This window comes from Protomyctophum parallelum, assembly GCF_964188405.1.
Source record: "Protomyctophum parallelum genome assembly, chromosome: 19".
NCBI lineage: Eukaryota > Metazoa > Chordata > Actinopteri > Myctophiformes > Myctophidae > Protomyctophum > Protomyctophum parallelum.
Genome location: NC_139717.1, coordinates 40365007 through 40385313, shown reverse-complemented (window position 1 = coordinate 40385313; position 20307 = coordinate 40365007). Strand labels below are relative to the sequence as shown.

Genomic DNA, 20307 nt, shown 5'->3' with positions numbered 1-20307 from the left:
CTCTGAAACTATTTCACGTCACGGACCCCAAACATTATATGCAATTGGCTGCCGACCTCTGAGAATATGTTGTTCCAGGGACCTCCCCCCCAAAAGCAAAGATTGGAGTTAAAAAACGTTCGCTCTGAAAGAATATATATACAAACATTTTCAAGATTTCTCAAAAATAGCAGATCTACCAGCTCGTAGCGCGGCACTCGGTGCCGCGCTATGAGCTTGTAGATCTGCTATTTTTCAACTGCTAAAGTTAAAAGATAATGGTTAAAGTGGTTAAACGCTAAAGTGATACAGATGCGTTTCCGTCCTAAATGGGTTAAGAACAGAAAGCAAGTGGGGGAAAAAAAAACAGCAGTCTGCAACGTTGTCAATCAGCCAGTCAGTAAAACCCAAACACCAGCCTGGAAAATAGCCATCGATAGTAACACCACTCTAGTCAAAAACAACAGTGAAGTTCAGCGACGGGTTACACCGCTCAATGAGAGTAATTAGTCAACACTAGTAACCTGACAATCGATCAACCTGCTGCATGGGTCACAACTGAGAAGAACAGCCAGTTATAGTTCAAACCGTATTGTATTTATGTAGTGGTGAGAGTGTCTGTATGTCTGTAAAACGTGTGAAGCTATATTGAATGACCTCCTGAATTTGAAAAAGAAAAGTGTGTTATTTATAAATGTGTTTTCTGTACTTGCTAAGGCGCAGCCAGCCTGTCAATGTCGAGGATCGTCTAGCCAGCAGCATGATTGATACCGGCGTCTCAGTAGTCGGTCACACTATCTTAAGAGGCATTCGAGTATTTGAAAGTTTGAAAGTGTCAGGACGGTGATGTCGAGGTGAAGTCGATGCTTTATTACTTGTTTATTTCTCAAGCCTCTTCTCCCAATCAAAGCATGACAATGTTAACCCTAATTCTATTAGTTGTGCTAAAAAGTGTTAGCCTGACACCCATTCATTATTCAGACTGAAAGCCCTTCCAGGGGTTGACACTAAGGTCTCAGAGGCACTTGCCCGTCGGACAAGAAAATGTCATTGTCCTAAGGTCATGCCCACTTGCCAGAAAAGTAAATCGTCCATTATAAAATGATAGGTAAAAATGTAATTACCGTTTAAGTTAACACTAATTTTTGAGCGGCGCCTAACCGCTCCATTACATAGCAATGTGTGTATGTATGTCTGTCCCTGTGTTTGTATGTCCGCACGGAAAGCTGCAACACGGTAACCCTGTCATTTCTCGACCGTTTCGGACGCGGGGAAGCTCGCCAGAATCGGCCCGCCCCCCCCCCCCCTGGGCGCGTTCCTGGGGGTCTGGATGTCACGGGGACCCCCCGAGGACCCCCACACGGTACAGTTGCATCGCTCAATTCACACAGGTGTGATTTTTATTGGTTGCGTGGTGTGATAAAAAATGTCAGATTGATAGTACGGTATACAGATCCATTGCTCAACATCCTGATGCGGTGAAAAACATTTCAGAGCTTCAGACAGACAGGAGATAGATTGGAGAGAAACACAACAAAGTGCTGTGCAGCAAAGCAAGACAATGTTTGATATTGACCTCTTAAGACTTGTTGGTCTGCCTGTGTGTGTGTGTGTGTGTGTGTGTGTGTGTGTGTGTGTGTGTGTGTGTGTGTGTGTGTGTGGGGGGGGGTAACACACACAAAGACAAACAGAAAAGACTCATGGGGTGGACGGTGGTTCCTCTCTGCTAGCTTTGCATTGTTTGCCTGCCTGCCACAAGGGCTCCTCCATTTCTCGAACCCTCCCTCCCCATAACCTACCTCTCTCTCTCTCTCTCTCTTGCTTTTAAAGTGCTTTAAGATACTTGTTTCTGGTTAAACTTTTTGGGAACTTTTTTGACAGGCCCAGTTTCTTTCTTTTCAGTGAAGTCTGTGGCTGCCGGTTGTTGTTGTTAATGATGAATAATCCAACACAGAGACCCAGGACTATACAAGTATCTGTGTTCTGGATGGATGGGCTTTATATTCTGCAGTTGTTGCCTACAGGATATATAGAGTAGAGAGTGTAGAGAGAGAGTCTGCCACGATGTACTCTGTATTTTGGTGCGAGCGTGTGTGTGTGTGTGTGTGTGTGTGTGTGTGTGTGTGTGTGTGTGTGTGTGTGTGTGTGTGTGTGTGTGTGTGTGTGTGTGTGTGTCAGAAAGAAAAAAGGGAAGCGAGTGTGAGTGAAAGTGAGAATGAGTGAGAGAGAGAGCTTTTCTCCACATCAAAAGCATAGATATATTAGTATTGTTTCCAGTACTCATACATTCAGCCTCTATGGTTCAATTCAACAGGATTGTTAGCAGAACTGACATGACCCGAGGTTGAACCTCAGCTAACAAGAAAAGAAGTAAAAGAAAAAAAGAAAACTCCCAAGGAAAGCTGTTCAGGTGGTGCCGATTAAACAATTAACCGTACGTAAAATAATGGTCTAATTCAGCGATACTGAAAATGTAATCTGATCTAATCTCATCTGATTTAGAGCGCCCACTGTGTCAAATCAAGCGCTCCCATCTACATGCCGCGGTTATTTACTAGGAGTAATGTGACCAATGATAATACATCTCTATTAAAATCTACTGTGAAACCAGCACAAACGAAAGATAATTTCTTTCTCTCTCTCTGTTCCCCTCTTTGATTCCTTCTTTTTACCTTCCTCTCACTGGTCTATGCATCTCTCTGTGTATCTCAGCCACTCAAACAAACACACGCGTCAGCATACTGAATCGCATTAAGGCCGAGGAAGACGATTCTCTCTAGGAGGAACAGACTGTCTCTCTCAGGAGGGACAAGTAGGAGCCAAGTGCTAGAACTTCATCTAATGGCTTTAATGCCCTTTTTTTCTCTCATCTATTGTGAGCTTGCATTGTTTTTCTTCATGCCTCGCTGCCCGAAGCACCCATTTGGAAGAAGTCGAGGCTTGAACTTGATTTCCTTGTGGAGGAAAACAGAGACAGTCAAGGACGAATGAATAGACACGCGGAGAATAACCTGAGATCTTAGGGGTGTAACATTTCATCTGACTAATTGATTTGATTGATCATTCAAAATAATAATAATAAATTATAAAAAAATATTTCACTAATTATTATATTTAAAATATAGGGTCTCCACAAATAATGGTGTCAATGGAAGAATTAAGACCAAATGACCAATATAAGAGCTATAACCAGTCTCATCTTGATTAGCCTCGATACCCAGGCTTTCATTTCGTCTGCGCGAAAGATGAAAGCCTGGAAAAAGCCGTGGGCTGAACCAGTCTAAAAGTGGGAGTCAACCCTTCCGCGTAGGCGTCGCTCTAAATGATGTGACGTAGCGCTGCACTAGGGGGGAGAGGAGGGGCCGGGGGTGACGGACAGATCGATGAGATCCAATCAGGGTGCGCGCTTTTCTGAGACGCGACCCTCCCATCTAGGCCAGAAATGTCTCTGCTTAGGTCAGGCTACATCTTGATTTACAGACTGACCTCTCTGAGGGAAACGCATGAGGATTTCAGTGCACAGGGATCTAAAGCCCTGGCCAGCCCATTTAGACCCAAGGCTGATTAAAAAACTCCTTCCAAATCCTAACAGCTTTCTGAAAGAAATGAATAATAACAATAATAATGTTGTTATATATATATACAGCAGTATCTCAAATTAAATAGTTGCTGCCCTGAATTGAAAGGCATAACGACGTACAGGTTTAACAGGTCTAAATTGGCTAGACATCAAGGGTTTTGATAGATAGGTGACATAAATTAACAACACTAAATACACTAAATATGGGTGATTTTCACCCGGGCAATTACATTTTTGTAATTTTCATAATGTTGCTGATGTCTGAGGTGGGTGGGTCATTCAGTACCTTCATGATGCTCCAGTGACATCGTAGAAGGTGGGTTTGTTCCCCTGCCCACATCCCTGCTTTTTTCTACAGGCAGGTGTTCAAGTCAATTCTATTTTTATTTTTTTCACTGGACCATTCCAGTAGGGTGGACCAGCTTTTTTTTTTTAGGAATATTTTTTTTAAATATTACCCACATTTTTCAAAGATCCAGGTGAGAAAGTTTAGTGTTCTAGGTTTAAGAACACAAGAATCATTATATAAAAATTACCCATCTAATCACAGGACGTATCTGCGTCCACGGCGCATTTGCTTAGCATTCAAAGAGTTTATCCTTTATTTGCACAGCTGCGCCAACAAATTGTGTAGTCATACAGCAGGCTAAGTTAATAGATACCATTTGAATGCTACAGGAACATACTGCACACAACATGCAGCACATTTACCCCCAGAAGGAGATTGGTTAGCCCAAACCCCCATACTGTGTTTCTGTAATGAGACACATGGTGGGTAGCTGAGAGGTACACGGCGCAGGACAGATATGAGAAGAAAGTGGGATATGATCCATGACCAGAGCGGGTGATATAATGGAGTGGTTTAACCCATTCTGACCTGAGATCAGATTCAAAAAATGTCTATTACATCCTGACAGTTTCATTATTAACCCATTCTGACCTGAGATCAGATTCTAAAAGTGTCTTCGATTTTTCAAAAATAGCAGACCTACAAGCTCGTATCGCGCCACTCGGTGGCGCGATATGAGCTTGTAGATCTGCTATTTTTCAATAGCTAAAAGTGGGATATGATCCATGACCAGAGCGGGTGATATAATGGAGTGGTTTAACCCCCTGAAATGCATTTCTATGACGACTTATTGAAATGTTTAGATTACTGCATCTCAATTCGCATTGTACTCATTGTCAGACAGACTACCCTTCAGAGTAATTAGTGCGGTACCCATTATCACAGTATTTGGAGAAGAATCAATGTATTTGGAGGCCAAGTACTATTGGCACAGACAGACCAACAGACAGACACAGAGATCTCCATAAATGGGGCTAAAAGGGACACAGACAGACAGACAGACAGACAGACAGACAGACAGACAGACAGACAGACAGACATGTCTTGTCTCTATACACTATGTCCTATCAGATTTTTTTCATGGCTCTGGATTTGAAATTATTTCAATGCTTTTTCCGACATAATAATCATTCGTTCGTCAGGCTCAGGAAAAAAATATCTTTCTGTTCTCTCCCTGGCTGAGCACATCATTTGCATAACTGAACAGGATGTTTTGTGGTGCTGGCGCTAGTACAGGATGGAGGTCCAAAGTAGTTGTGATACATAAATCATATCACAATATGTATTTATAGACTGCAGTGTGTTGACATTCAATGCATCTCAATACTGTGGAACATACTGTATGCTCTAACCTTCCTTCATTATAAAATGCAAAAGTATACCTCAGTATTATTTATCTGTATTTATTTCTGGAAACGAATGATGGAGACGAATTGAGGAGATTATGGCAACATATTTAACTTCACGTTTCTGAAAAACATAGAAAAATAAGCTCGCCTGCCTTGCCTCAGAACGCTGTTAACCGCAGTGATTTTCAAAAAACAAAACCATTGCAAGCTTGTAGTTTGGGGATTTTCACTATTCCAAGAAAGAACAAAGTAAAAAGTGGTTAATATATATATATATATATATATATATATATATATTTTTTTTTTAATCACACTTGTGTGAAGTGAGCGGCGCTCTTATCATTCCGTGCTCAGCCAATCAAATCATCACAAATGTCATTCCGGCCAATCACTTTTGGCGTTTTTACTTTTGTGCCCTCACTTATATCTTCCATATGTACTTTGCCCAGCCAATCAAAGCATCGCTATGGGGTGATCAGCCAATTTTCTTTTGCCAAGCAACACTGTTGGATGTTGTTATTGGTGTATGGTACGACAAAGTATAAATCATGCTGATTCTCTATCCCTTTACTAACAATGACACATCACTCTAATAGCCTCGTGTTAGAACCATTTCAGTATTACAGAGATTTCTAGTACGAGGGCTAATTCCTGCAGAAAATGTTCACACCTTTCTGCACCCCAAATGATATGAAGGACAGCACGTGTGTTGGAGCACAATTAGAAGCATGAATCAGCATTTACATTCATCTCAGATACAAATGAGGACTTGCATATGCATATTAAATTTGCACACAAAACATGAGTCAAAGCTCCAAATACTTTCCGTGGAAGCTTCATAGTAGATGAAAAACACAGTGCCACCAGACTACTAATGTATTGTGTTGATGCATCGTGTTCGTATGTATGTACCATGTCATTCTGATCCATAGTGCTGTCATACATAACTCAAGTATGCTTATGCACTTACATTAAGATGCATTATACACATTTACTGTAAAGACAAAGCATCAGAAAGTCGAGACCGACATGCCACTCTCTCTCTCTCTATAGCACCTTTTCACTCTCTGGTGTACACCATTACCGCACAGGTTTTTCAATTTCAATCTCTATTCCACTAAAAAGGAAGCTGTTCTAAGAAGACAGGGAAGAGAGGCTGTTGAGCGAGGGAGACTTTGTAATTGAGCCCAGACTCCCGTTGGCTGGGAGGGACACAGCCCTTCCCTGCTGCGGTTTGGAGCTGAGGCAACAGCTGTCACCGAGTTGTTTGTGCCAGAGAGCCAAACAACACTTGCGGACATGGCCAGATCGCTTAACACATTCTGAACGGGCACCCATTTTGGTGTCGGCACCATGTTATGCTTTAGCTATTGAAAAATAGCAGATCTACAAGCTCATATCGCGCCACCGAGTGGCGCGATACGAGCTTGTAGGTCTGCTATTTTTGAAAAATCGAAGAGCGACTGACATTTCTAGAATCTGATCTCAGGTCAGAATGGGTTAATCAGACCAGTGTGTTGTCCGGCGGAAACCTCGCATGAATCTGATCTCAGGTCAGAATGGGTTAAAGCACCCTGGACCGCGCCGCCTATCTGTGCCTGCAAATCAGGTCCAAAACGCCTTTCTCCCTAGACCTCACCCATACACAAACCCAGGATGTCAGATCAATCTTGAGGAGGGCTTGAACAAACTCCTTCAAAAGAAAAACACTCATGTTGCCTTTAGAAATGAAGCCGAAAGGAGACACTAGTCACTACTAGGCATCCATTTTTGGCCAGCCTGAGCAGAAATCCTTTTTCGCCCGGTCCAACAGCCTGCAAACACCTATCTCTCCCCCTCTCTGAATCAGCAATGGCACTGGACCAATGTTACTAGAGCACGAACAATGCCTGAGTTTTGGGCAGTGTTGTTTTTGGCCGAAAATGTCTATTTTAGTTTAGTCGTAGTCTTTGGACTGAAACTTCATTTAGTTTTAGTCACATTTTAGTCACCTGGAATGTCTTAGTGTTAGTCTGGTTTTAGCCGACTAAATGTCATAAGATTTTAGTCGACTAAATCTACAGTTGATTTAGTCGACTAAAATGTATTTTGGCGGGTCTTGATGCCGTTGTAATGAGTGTTTTTACACTTGCTGAAAATAGCCGATCTACAAGCTCACAACGCTTGTAGATCGGCTATTTTCAGCATGCAATCAAGTGTAAAATGACTTATACTGGATCTCTTGTCCACTAGTCCCTTCCTAACATTTTAGTCTAGTTTTTATTTGTCGACGAAATTGTCAGTATATTTAGTCTTAGTTTTAGTCATCGTAGCTTAGTTTTGTTTTTGTCAGTGAAAATAGGTAGTCGACGAACATTTTTCGTCTTAGTTTTAGTCGACGAAAACAACACTGGTTTTGGGTCCGATGCAGATCCCAATTTTGGAGAGTACTAGCCCACCGAATACCAATGTTTTTCTTTTGACCGATGTGCAAAATACCCCTTTCTAAATATCCAAAGTCACTTTACAACACAAAATTACTTACCAAAATAAATAGTTAAAAAGGGTTTAAAAAAAAACTAAGCAAAATCTACATTGTTAAACTTTAAAAGGTTGTGAGGGCCATGTGAAAATGAAATCAATCTGAACATTTAACTTTATAAGCAAATAAATAAACAGAAAGCCTATATTTTGTATTCATAAAAATGTTACATAAGCAGATTACATTGCATTACAACGTGACCTTATAAGTCATTATAGAATGCTTTAAGTGAGTACTTTGGATATTGGTCAGTCTCTAAAGGTTACCCACCACTCCTTCTCACTTTGGGTATGCTGAGACCATTTCAAGGGCACTCTCCATAGTGTATATGGGCAATCAGGGCACTGTCTGGTCAATAAGCTCCCTCCCAGCCATATGAACAGAGATAACTGCTTAATGTGTCTGTTGAGTTGTGTGCTATACCGCTAACTGTGTGTGTGTGTGTGTGTGTGTGTGTGTGTGTGTGTGTGTGTGTGTGTGTGTGTGTGTGTGTGTGTGTGTGTGTGTGTGTGTGTGTGCGTGTGCGTGTGCGTGTGCGTGTGTGTGTGCGTGTGCTGCTCATTACCCTTATATAGCCAAAGCCAGGCTCAGAGCCAGACCAGCCAGACCGCCACTGGGAGATGATTCCCCATCGACTCACTCAATATCAAACACCGCTACACGACTTTAACCCACCGACCTCTAAGCCTGTGTGTTTGAACCCTGCACCAAAACATGGGCGAGGAGATTGCGGGCGGACACATTTCAAAGGAATCAATCTTCAATCAATTTCAAACGGGAGGCTAGTCTACTGAAGGTGAGCTGATTGGATTTGCAGCATCAAACACGCACGGAGTCAGCGGTCGTAGTGCCAAAGGCCACACGCGAGGCATTTTCACAGACCAAATCATTGGTCAACTGGGCGGCGGAAGCCCTGGATGGAGATCCGTCATGCGAGGCTGGAGGGCTGGTGAGGGACGCGACCACTTCCTTTTTTTATTCTTTCTTAATCCCTTCAAAAAGAATGATGTGTCGATACAAGGCTGCAGGCAGGGAAATCAACTAATATGCTGGCTTCTGAGACCTTAAAACAACACGGAAGAGCAGCAGCGTGTGCGTGTGTGTGTGTGTGTGCGTGCGCGTGCGTAAACAAAAACAAAGCTTAAGAAAAGACAAAAGAAACAGGGAGGGAAAAGAGAAATGATTCGACCACAGTCTCCCTGCAGCACGCAACACACGCACACCATGCACAAAATACACGGGGAATACTAGTTGGTATGTGTGTGTGTGTGTGTGTGTGTGTGTGTGTGTGTGTGTGTGTGTGTGTGTGTCCTGCAGTGAAGATAGTGGGCTTCCAACCCCCAGATGTAATTAAAGCCCTTCTGTTGCCTGACTGGAGTGTACTTCTTTCTCTCTCTCTCTCTCTCTCTCCCCGTCGCTCCCCCTGGCTTTAACCCCGTCCCAGCAGTCCTCCGCTTGGACAAAGAGAATGATAAATCCAGGAGCAGAGGGGTGACGGGATGGAGGAGGACAGCAGGGACAGATAACCAGGAAAGGGAGATCCAGCCAAAACACATGAAAACGACCTTGATAGCGACACGCTCTCTCTCTCTCTCTCTGTGCGTCACAATTAAACATTGTGGTGATTGGTATTGTCCTTCTAATGTGTGAGAGGGAGGTGTTTTTTAAATATTTATTTTCATAATTCTTTAGGGGGGGGGGGGGGGGGGGGGATTAAAATACAGAAAATTAAAATAATTGAAAAAACAAGGCCCTCTTGTGTATATTAGGAGGGCAGTATGAGCCACCAGAACCAAGGACGGGTGATTTCGATTAAAGGGCAAACTTCACCCCTTTTGCAACCAGATCTTATTTTAACACAATCAGCGCCGGGATTTCTTTCAAAATAGCAGCTCGAGGTGCCGCACAGATATGGTAGCTTTTACTCTGAAAGCCCCCCCCCCCTTTCCATTCCGTACAAAAAACGGGACGAATAATGTTGCTTGCTTACCTCGCTATGATTACGATAAAGTCGCTCGATAATCCCTCACGTTCATATTTTAAACGAGAGGCATGTTGAAGTCAGAAATTAAGAGCTTAGTATATCCACCTGCTCCCTAGATTACGCGCCATGAGCCTTTCTTTCTGAGCGATAAACAGGGAAGTGAACGGCAGCGCACATGCGCGAACAGCAAGGAGTATGGTGCAGAAGAAGGAGAGGCCATTCATATCAATGAAAATGCACTAGGACGTGTGTACGTGTGTACACCGCACACTCGCAGTGATGGACATGGACATGTTATTTGGGATCGCACTGGGATCCTTGGAACGCCACTCCCCACGAGGCGCTGCTGTGTGTGTGTGTGTGTGTGTCTGTGTGTGTGTGTGTGTGTGTGTGTGTGCTCTACCTCTTGGGACAGCTGTGTGTAGTGCGTCTCGGACGTGGCGAGGACCAGGATGGGGCAGAAGGACGGCACGTCGTGCAGCAGCGTGAGGAAGGTGGTCCGCACCGTGTCGCTCACCGCCTCCCACCACTCTGACACGTGAGGCATGAACACCACACTGGGCACACTGCGACGAGCCTCCCTGAACACCTGGGGGGGAGAGGGGGGGGGGGGGTCAGACCATGTAAAGCACTGTTTCCCAAACACTGGGTTGGGATTCATTTGTGGGTCACAGACAAATTATTATGGGTCACGAGTTCCAGACTAGAGTAAAAATCAAATTTATTTTAACCCATTCTGACCTGAGATCAGATTCATACAAGGTTTCCACTGGACACACGCTGGTCTGACGAACCCATTCTGACCTGAGATCAGATTCTAAAAATGTCAGTCGTTCTTCGATTTTTTTCAAAAATAGCAGACCTACAAGCTCGTATCGCGCCACTCGGTGGCGCGATATGAGCTTGTAGATCTGCTATTTTTCAATAGCTAAAGCATAACATGATGCCAACACCAAAATGGGTGCCCGGTCAGAATGGGTTAAAAAGAATATATGTATATATTTCAACAATAACAAATGAAAGATAAATGTTGAAACAAACAAATCTAAGAGATGCCATGAATTAAAAATAATAATAATTAAGAATGAGTGAAAATAGCCGACCTACAAGCTCACAACGTGCCGCGAAGGGACACACTGTGTGCTTGTAGATCTGCTATTTTCACTAGTTGCGTCACTGATGTAAAGGATTCCATGAAATGCCATATACAGTACACACTGTTTTGTGTTAGATGTATTGTTGTCTTATCATCCTAAAACATGTGTGCACTGTGCACTAGGGGGCAGTGTTGCATTCAACAAGCCAGAATAATGTACTGAAAGTGGAAGCCTGGTTTCGACCCAGTAAAATTAAATAGATGTAGTTTTTTGGGGGGTTTTCTTCTCAAATTCTGCTTGGTAGGCAAAATAACAAAAGTTGTTAAGAAATTATGAAATTAAATTAAAAGATAAACTAAACTGAACTGAACTGAACACCTCACGTGTTTTGAAGACTGGTTAAACAACTGCCTTTTTTTTCTTTTCTTTTTTGTCGAACACCTCACACCAGTTGCTCTTCAAACATCTCCATCTCACGTCTGTGTTCCGTCATCTTCACCCATTCAGGATGTGTTGTTACCATTATGTTATACTTCAGCAATTGAAAAATAGCAGATATACAAGTTCATAGTGCAGCACCAAGTGCCGTGATATGAGCTTGTAGATCTGCTATTTTTGAAAAATCGTGAGAATTCTCTTTGAATATATATTCTTTCAGAGCGAACGTTTTTAACTCAAATCTTTGCTTCTGGGAGATCCCTAGAACAACACATTTTGAGATGGGGGTCGGCGGCCAAATAGGGGTTCTTTACATGAAATTGTTTGAGAACCACCGACATAGAAACACAGGTTTTTCAGAAAACTGTCATGATTTTGAAGACATTCTGTAGAATCTGGTCTCAGGTCGAAATGGGTTAACCCACCCCCTGCCTGGAACGCAAGTAACGCAAATAAATTAAATTCCCCGTGCGTGCCACGAACGCATTTTGCGTTCTATTGGGGTCCCCCCGTTATATGAAAATGTCATCTCTTACGTGCACATCAATGTTACCCCCGAACCTCTATCTTTAAAGACGTGGCCACAGCACGAAAAACAAAAACACCATGCACAAATTAATGAGTAACCTATTGAATCCGAGTCAAAACAAGCTAAGACAACACTGACAGCCGCAACCGCAGAGAGAAAGAGACGTGGCCGGCTCCCGGCACACACACACACACACACACACACACACACAGTCACACACACACTGTGCTGTGTCAGAGAGACGAAACACGTTGCCCAGGCATGTGCGCGCACACACACACACACACACACACACACACACACACACACACACACACACACGGCTCGCCTCTCACCGAGTTGTGTCTCAAAGAAAATCGCACTCGCACCATGGTGATCTCAGCTCTGCGCAGTATACACGCGCACACACACACACACACACACACACACACACACACACACACACACACACACACACACACACACACACACACACACACACACACACAGAAGCACAGCCCCCACTCCACACTCCCAACAAAGCGAACGCGTGGTGTCATATTTCAAGTGGACGGTCCTAAAAATGCTGCTGGATAAGATTGAGGTCCCCCCCCCCCCAAGCACACACACACACACACACACACACACACAGGAGGTGTGAGCGAGCAAAGAAAGTGACAAAAAATGTCCCTGATTGCCTCCATCGGTGTCAGTTGAACAACAGAAGCAATGTTTCCTTACCTGAAAAACGTCTCGGAAAACGACTATCCATGTGAAAATGCAAATCAAAACTTTTTTCCCTCGTCCAAGATTGATCCGAAGCCATCCCATGTCCACTGTCCACGTGCAAAATGCATATAAAACTTATTTCCCTCATTGTCAATCCAACGATCTCAGAATAAAAGTATACAAATTCTCGCATTTATTTGCGTGCATGCATGCGCGTCCTGCCCTGAGTCCATCTCCACTCTCCAGCGAGTCTATCAGACTGATAATCCAATCCATGCAACCAGATCCACCGTGCACAAACAATGCACGTATTTCCTCTGTACACCGTGCACAATGCAAATAAAACCCTCGATATTGTCCAATTTGTCATCAAACGATTGATCAGAATAAAACTTTCTGCTTTTCATGCAATCCTGTCTTCATCCCTGCCTCTTCATCGAGTCTAGGGGTCTGGGGTCTAGAGGTTCACCAACAAGCTATCCGATTGGTTAAACCTTTCCAACAATGGCATGGTAGCCGGGCAACCGGCAGCATGTCCGGTGTTGCCAGGCCTTGTGATAGAAACAAGCAACAAGGTTCATGAAATAATGCACATAACATACAATCAAATGGCTTTATTGGCATTAGAAACGTAAATATTATATAATGTAAGTAACCAATAACCAAAGGAAGTGATTCAAAGTTGTATTATGTTTCTAAATTAGTATTACGATTCCATTGTTTACATACTTTTGACGATTGCGATTGGACGGGGGTTGCCAGGGCTTGTGAGTGAAACAAGCAACCAGGTTCATGAAATATTGCACAGTGTTCTAGACGTCTTTTATAAGTCTTTTAGACGTCTCGCGCACGTGTTGGTGCGCGTTCCATCTGTAAGTGTGTGAGAGTCCATGCTCAATGTGACTGTGTGTTGTACTACACCGCCATCTCATGGCCACAGTGCCACAGTGCAATGACATGAGTGCACCACCATGGTGTGGCCATGAGATGGCAGTGTATTACATGCAATACAGAGTATAATTCAAATCAGCTATTTGAAAATAGCAGATCTACAAGCTCACAGCGCGTCTGACGTGTTGTGAAAAGAGAACCCCTTTAGGTTTTTTTTTTTTATTATTTTATTTTTTTTCTTTATTTTATTTTCAATTTTTTTCAATTTTTTTTTTCAATTTTTTTTCAATTTTTTTTCATATATTTTTTTTTTTATTATTTTAATTTTTTTTAATTTAATTTTTTTCCTTTCAATTTTTTTCCTTTCATTTTTTTTTTTTTTTTTCCTTTTTTTTTTTTTATTATTATTATTTTTTTTTACCATGCTGCATTCAGAGCCTCACATGTACATAGTGGAACATAATGGAATAGTGTTCTTTTTTCCACATTAAAGTAAACAAACGTATCTTTAATTTGATATATGGCTTGAATATGTGGCCATAGTAGAAATTCTGAAATTCAGTTAGAAGCTAACTGAATCTTCAGATCGCTATAACTAAAAATACTGGATTTCGGACTGTGTACCACCATTTATTCAAGTGTTGATATCTACATAACAGAACATAGTTATGGACTCAGTTTATTTTTTCCATGAAAGCAGACATGACAATCCTCCTTTTGAAATATTCCGTGTCATTGGAGCCCCACCAGAGATTATTCTATACATTTCTAAAAGTAGGGGATTTAACATTGGCAGGACCAATTGGCATTATAAAGACAGCCTGGCGGGAAATGTGTTAAGAATGATATCGCTCCACGGGTTCAGTTGGTTCGTTTTCTGTTTCTGTTGTCAAAAATGCCTATTAGTTTACCACACGTGCGTGCGTTACCTGAGCACATGACTCCTCCGGTGTCTTGGCACTGACAGAGTAGAGTGTGGGCAGGTCCAACCGGTGAACAGGCAGCTTGTCCAGGTGGTGCAGCAAGGCAGGTCCGAGGTGGGAGGTCTGCCCAGAGCCTGGAGGCCCGGCCAGCAGCAACCGGGGCCGGAACGCTGTGGGCTGTTGGAGGGCTGAGCTGTGGCCGAAAGGGGAGGTTGGGGATAAATCATTAACTCTGCATCCCAAGAGCTCAGTCTGAGAATGCTGATACTTACAACTATAGGTCAGGACCAGGGGGGCAGTCAGACAGATATTTTGTGAAGTCACTAAGGAAATCGGGACTTCCTGAAAGTTCATATAATGGCCTGTTGTGGCGCTGTCATTGGGCCCAAAAAAAACCATAGCTCCATAGAGGTCCATGTATTTGGGCCCAACTTCACCTAGACTGTATTACCTTAATAAACATGGTCATGAATACTTTCTGCTTCCAGTCACTAGTTTAAAGTCTCATTTCTCATGTCATAATATTCTTTTTGGAAAATTATGGTTCCATTATGGTCCCAACGGTACCGTTACAGTCTATGATCGGGAGCCACCCCCCGTTCGAGTCAAAATAAAAACCAACAAAGAAGAAGGGGGGGGGGAAGTCCCGCCTCGTTGTCTGGGCCAGCCAATGGCCAGCTGGGCCCAAACGGATCTAGAAAGATGGCGATTTACAATTCAAGGACTGACTGGCTTCATCTTACGTCCATATCAGACCCGGATAACGCTTTGTCCATATTTTCTTTACAGTCTATGGTCTCTCTCTCTCTCTCTCTCTCTCTCTCTCTCAAAAAAAAAGGGGAAAGATTTTTTTTTACCCCAAGGGCCACTCACTATCTCTTGAGTTGTATGAAGTTGTAAAGGACTGTTCTGTGGACTTACGTGGAGGAGAGGAGGAAGGGTTTGTGTGTTGCACGGGAGGATAGCTGACTCTTTGGAGATGCGGCAGGCTGGACGTCGTAGATGGAGGCACAGCCTTCCTCATTGTCTTCATCGCTGTACAAATCCTCCTCAAGCAGCTGATTGTCACCGCCTGGATGGGGAGAGTTGCTTAGAGTTAACACTGCATGTGCATGCACACAGTGCACACAGATGGCCACGTAGGAGTACAAAGGAAGTCATTTCCTTAAACGCCTCCATGTGTAATGGATGTGATTTATTGTTGTTATCACTGTTATTATTTCTATTTCAATCCTCAGAACACATTTCAACAGAAACAGAAAGTAGCAGAATCTGTGTTAACAAAAGAAAAACTCACTTGGCACAGAGCTGCCAGAAGGAATCAAAGGAGAGCTGGTCTATTAGTAGAACTGTAACGGGTTATTAGAGAGATAAGGCTCTGTAGGAAACTGAAGTCATTAATGGGTGCAAGGAGATAGATCTCCTGGTAGACATCCCCCTCTGGTCAGCCCTCATGCTGCAGCTAATTTAGCGTAACGACTCCCCCATTGACTGCTGTGGGAATTCGGTTAGCAAAAGGTCCTACCAGAGGAGCTAGCTTGGTTATCAGCCATATGTTATCACCTCCATATTCCCAGCGGGCTGGGGGGGGGGGGGGGTATGTGTTCTGCCGTACATTTCAAATGGTATGGGAGAACCCTGATAATGGATGGAAGGAGAGAGCAAAGAGAGCGCAAGACACCGAGAAAAGGCCCAAAGCTGTGACAAATTTTCCTACCCAGTAGCAAAAAGAGTGTGAGAGCACACAAGCGCATCAGGCAGGAGATGTTGCACACCACAGGACTGTGAGCACCAGGCGACCACATGACGGATAGCATTATAATAAGTCTAGTCCAGCTGTTTTCAACCAGTGGTCCGGGGACCACCAGTGGTCCTTGAGGTGGTTCCAGGTGGTCCCCAACTAAATGAAATGTTGGTAACCAAATGGATCTTTAACTCTTGAGTTACGCTCTCAAGAGTTAAATAATTGTTAAAACATTTGTATTATTTAATTTACAAGACGTCTACAGAATGTCTTGTAACTTAGATCAATGTTTGCCTGTCATCTCTCTTATGGTACCACATCAATACAGCAAGGAATTGTGGAAAGAATATTATCCAACAAAATATTCTTTAGTTTTGGGTCTGAGAGGCTAAATCGCATTAAATGGTGGACCGTGGCTCAAATTCCGAATAAGTAATGGGCCTTGTTATGAAAAAGGTTGAAAACCACTGATCTGGTCCGATCCTCACCTTGTGTGTTGTCCCTTTCCGTGTGCTGCTGAGCGTGGGGGAAGACTCGGAGCAGGGCCTTTAGAACAATGGAGAAAGAGTTCGATAGCAGGGGTCTGAGGGCAGGGGACAGGGCTCGCCCCGGGGGGGCCAGGGCCCTCTGGGAGGCTGGGACGATGGACCTCAGGGCCCGGCTGAAGTCTCCGGGCCCCAGGACGATGGAAGCGACGTCTAGCTGCAGCTTGACGCTGCTGCCGTAGATCTGAGGGTAGCGGCGCCTCAGCGCTGCCAAGGCCGCCTCAGTGCAAAGTGCTTTGATGTCAGCGCCACAGTAGCCTTGGAGGAGGAAGAGGAGAGGTTAAAAGGTGGGGTCCTGGCCCAATATATGCTCACGTAAAGGAGAATTCCATACTAGAAGGCTTTCTTACTTTTATCTGTAGTTGTTACGTCCCCACCAAAGAGGTCCAGGTATTATTTTGTGCAAAAGTGCATTATTGGCTATTCCCCCTACCATAAGCCCTCAATGAGGGTTGGGTTTTTGTGCTAATTCGCTTATTTCCGTCTAAATAAGTAGTAAAGTGTGCCGCTTGGGATACTATTTACATTATGATGAGAGGATATATACAAAAAGATTGATTTTTGAGCGATGGAAATAAGCGAATTAGCACCCCATAGCCCCATTCAATTAAATGCAATTCAATACAATTTATTGAGGGCTTATGGTATGGGAAATAATGCGCTTTTGCACAAAATAACACCTGGACCTCTTTGATGGGGACATAACAACTACAAATAAAGGTAAGAAAGCCTTCTACTATGGAATTCTCCTTTAATGGTAAGATACTTTAAATACCTCCAGATAAGACACTGCTGGTTACAAGACAAGATTCCAATAGCCCTATAGATTAGGTTGAATACCTTCTCAATGGTGCTATAGATTAGGTTGAGGTTCGATTTCAGCCAGGGACGTATGAGAAACTGGAGAATAATTTACAACCGAACTACTTCAATGAATTTCCCCCCTCGGGATCAATAAAGGCCCATAAATGGGACAGATCTAGCACAGACTTGCCTCGAAGTCCATGTAGATATTTTGTTTGATATTTTTCTCCCCTGAATTATCATTCCCCCTTTTTTATGAATACTTATTATACAGTATAAAATTATACAGTATATCCTCTAGATTTTCATGTATTCACCATTGAAATTCTTCTTCGTATGAACAACCTGTGTAACTAATTGCATAACATTTGTATGGTGCGCATTTAGAGATGGATGGGATCGAAGTGATGGAGGATGGGTGCAAGGTATGTTGTGTTAGATTATAGTGACCTAAATTTTCTTTTACACGATGAATACCGTAAAACATTAAATCAATTCCCAGAAGAATGTGGCTGTGATTTGTTTGTTTTTCCCCTGCATGTTTGTGTTCGTGAAGGACTGCGTTCGGGGAGCAGCTCTTGGCAGCAGAGGAACAAACAAACAGGGTGTTAAATCATATGGAGCCTCATGAAACCGAGTTGCTATTGATGTAAAATTGTTGGCGAACGGTATCATAATTTCTCCTTTAGCGCTCCCCACTGGCTAACTGTAAATTACACTGGCAAGCAGTTATTGCACTCTATTAGTCTCTTACCGACACATTTTTCTGCGAGTTCGTCCACAAACGGCTCGACTAGTTTTGGGTTCCAGCCCCGTGTGTGGATTTCTAAGATGTGCTTTCTTGCCTGCAGGGGGTCAGGGGGTCAGGGGGTCAGGGGGTCAGAGAGAAGCAGTGTGAGGGAGAGAGAGCACAATAGAAATGGATCATACAGCAAAATAAGCCATTAGTCATAACCTGTTCAATTACTAAAGATTTCATGTATAGGACTAAATGGCATTATGGGAATGTTTACTTATAGTATTATGTTTTGTTTACATTTCATACATTGTCAGGTGTGAACAACAACTTTCCACCAAAAGCAGCCAAAAAGTGTAGTGTTGTTAATAATAGAACAGTAAAGTTTGTCTCTTTACACCCTTGATTTTGCACCAAGAATATGAGCATTCCAAGTACAAGCCACAGCAGCAGCCTAAAGCCCTAACCACACCAAAGGGTCAAGACAGTTTTAGCGTTGTCCCTGCGGTGTGATATGTCTTGTTGCACGTTGACCCTAGTGATTCAACGCATGGAATTCAATGGCCCAAACCACACCAAAGGGTCAAGGCGGTTTTAGCGTCAACTCCTTGCAACCCTTTGGAACCCAAGGAGTTGCATGGTGACCCTTTGGTGTGGTTAGGGCTTTACTCCTTGCCTGCCGCCACTAGATGGCGCTGTTTGCTTGACGCAGCAGCTATGAGCCTATGATTGCCTGCAGCTGGCCTACAGGGCACCACTCGGTGGATTTGTCTATGAGCATTATATGATATTATGCGTAGGCTGTAATGATATCTTAAATCGAGTCCCTCGGCTCTAATAAAAGTAACCGTTTTGATTACTCAAATTGTACATATTCAGGCTTTTGATACAAAATGCCTCGGCACCAGCTCTACAAACTACTTGGTGAAGGTCAAGGATGCATCAGCACAAATAAATATTGCCAATGGAGCGACATCAGTCACCTCAGTGCACCGAGAGCACGGCTCTCATCAATCTTCAAAAGAGAAGGCAATAAATGATGTCACTTTGTCTGTTAGTTCAATTGACCGTAAATTTTCACTTTAGTGTTACAGATGCTCTGCCAGTATATCTGCAGGGCTGGTGCACAGGGGGGGGGAGAATGGAGCCCTTGGGTAAGGTACTTGCCTGCTATCTCCATAGTTTTAAATGTATGGCAAGTGGCAATTTAAGATTTGTCTTTTTACCTAAATTATTCCATGGGCCGGATTGGATCCCTTTGGCACAGATCTGGCTTGCGGAGAAGAAGCCGGACACCCCTGACATGAAGTGTCAAAACTGTGTGACCTCACTGTCCAGTCTTTAACTGTGTGACCTCACTGTCCAGTCTTTAACTGTGTGACCTCACTGTCCAGTCTTTAACTGTGTGACCTCACTGTCCAGTCTTTAACTGTGTGACCTCACTGTCCAGTCTTTAACTGTGTGACCTCACTGTCCAGTCTTTAACTGTGTGACCTCACTGTCCAGTCTTTAACTGTGTGACCTCACTGTCCAGTCTTTAACTGTGTGACCTCACTGTCCAGTCTTTAACTGTGTGACCTCACTGTCCAGTCTTTAACTGTGTGACCTCACTGTCCAGTCTTTAACTGTGTGACCTCACTGTCCAGTCTTTAGCTATAACTGTGTGACCTCACTGTCCAGTCTTAAGCTATGTCTGTAAGTTACTACCGGTATGTGTGTGAACAATTTTTTTTCTTTTTTTATTAATATATTTTTTATCCCATGATTTTGTAACCCATTTATCACCCCTGTGTCAATCATCTAATGTGATCCTGGGCTCTACACACCCTCCGCCAACCTGGGGAGAGCAACGGACTTAACTCATGCTTCCTTCATGCCTGAGTGTCCAAGTTGCTCCTTTACACCTGACAGGGGGGAGTTTCCCTGGTTGGACGTAGCGCGTGGAAGGAACACGTTATTCCAACCAGTTCCTTTCCCCTCCATCAGGCGCCCCGGCTGGCCAGGGGGAGGCAGTATTTAGAGACCAGGATTACTGCATGTTTTTGTGTGGGTACCTACCCTAGGGGACACGGGGAGAACATGCAAACTCCACACAGAAAGGCCCTTTCGCCAACCCCGCCTTCGGGTATG

At 43.5% G+C, this 20307-nt stretch overlaps 1 protein-coding gene across 2 annotated transcripts in view; it reads right to left on the bottom strand.

The window, feature by feature from the left end:
* atad2b (ATPase family AAA domain containing 2B) overlaps positions 1 to 20307 on the bottom strand; it is a 636500-nt gene that overhangs the window by 581728 nt on the left and 34465 nt on the right. For both annotated transcript variants that reach the window (XR_014570787.1, XM_083791050.1), the window contains exons 15-19: positions 18196 to 18286; positions 16581 to 16895; positions 15270 to 15420; positions 14355 to 14541; positions 10166 to 10351 (exon numbers count right to left, since the gene is read on the bottom strand). Coding sequence is in view for 1 of the 2 variants with exons in the window: in XM_083791050.1 (XP_083647176.1) it covers positions 10166 to 10351; positions 14355 to 14541; positions 15270 to 15420; positions 16581 to 16895; positions 18196 to 18286 (930 nt within the window). In the remaining variant the exon portion in view is untranslated. The remainder of the gene's footprint in view (positions 1 to 10165; positions 10352 to 14354; positions 14542 to 15269; positions 15421 to 16580; positions 16896 to 18195; positions 18287 to 20307) is intronic.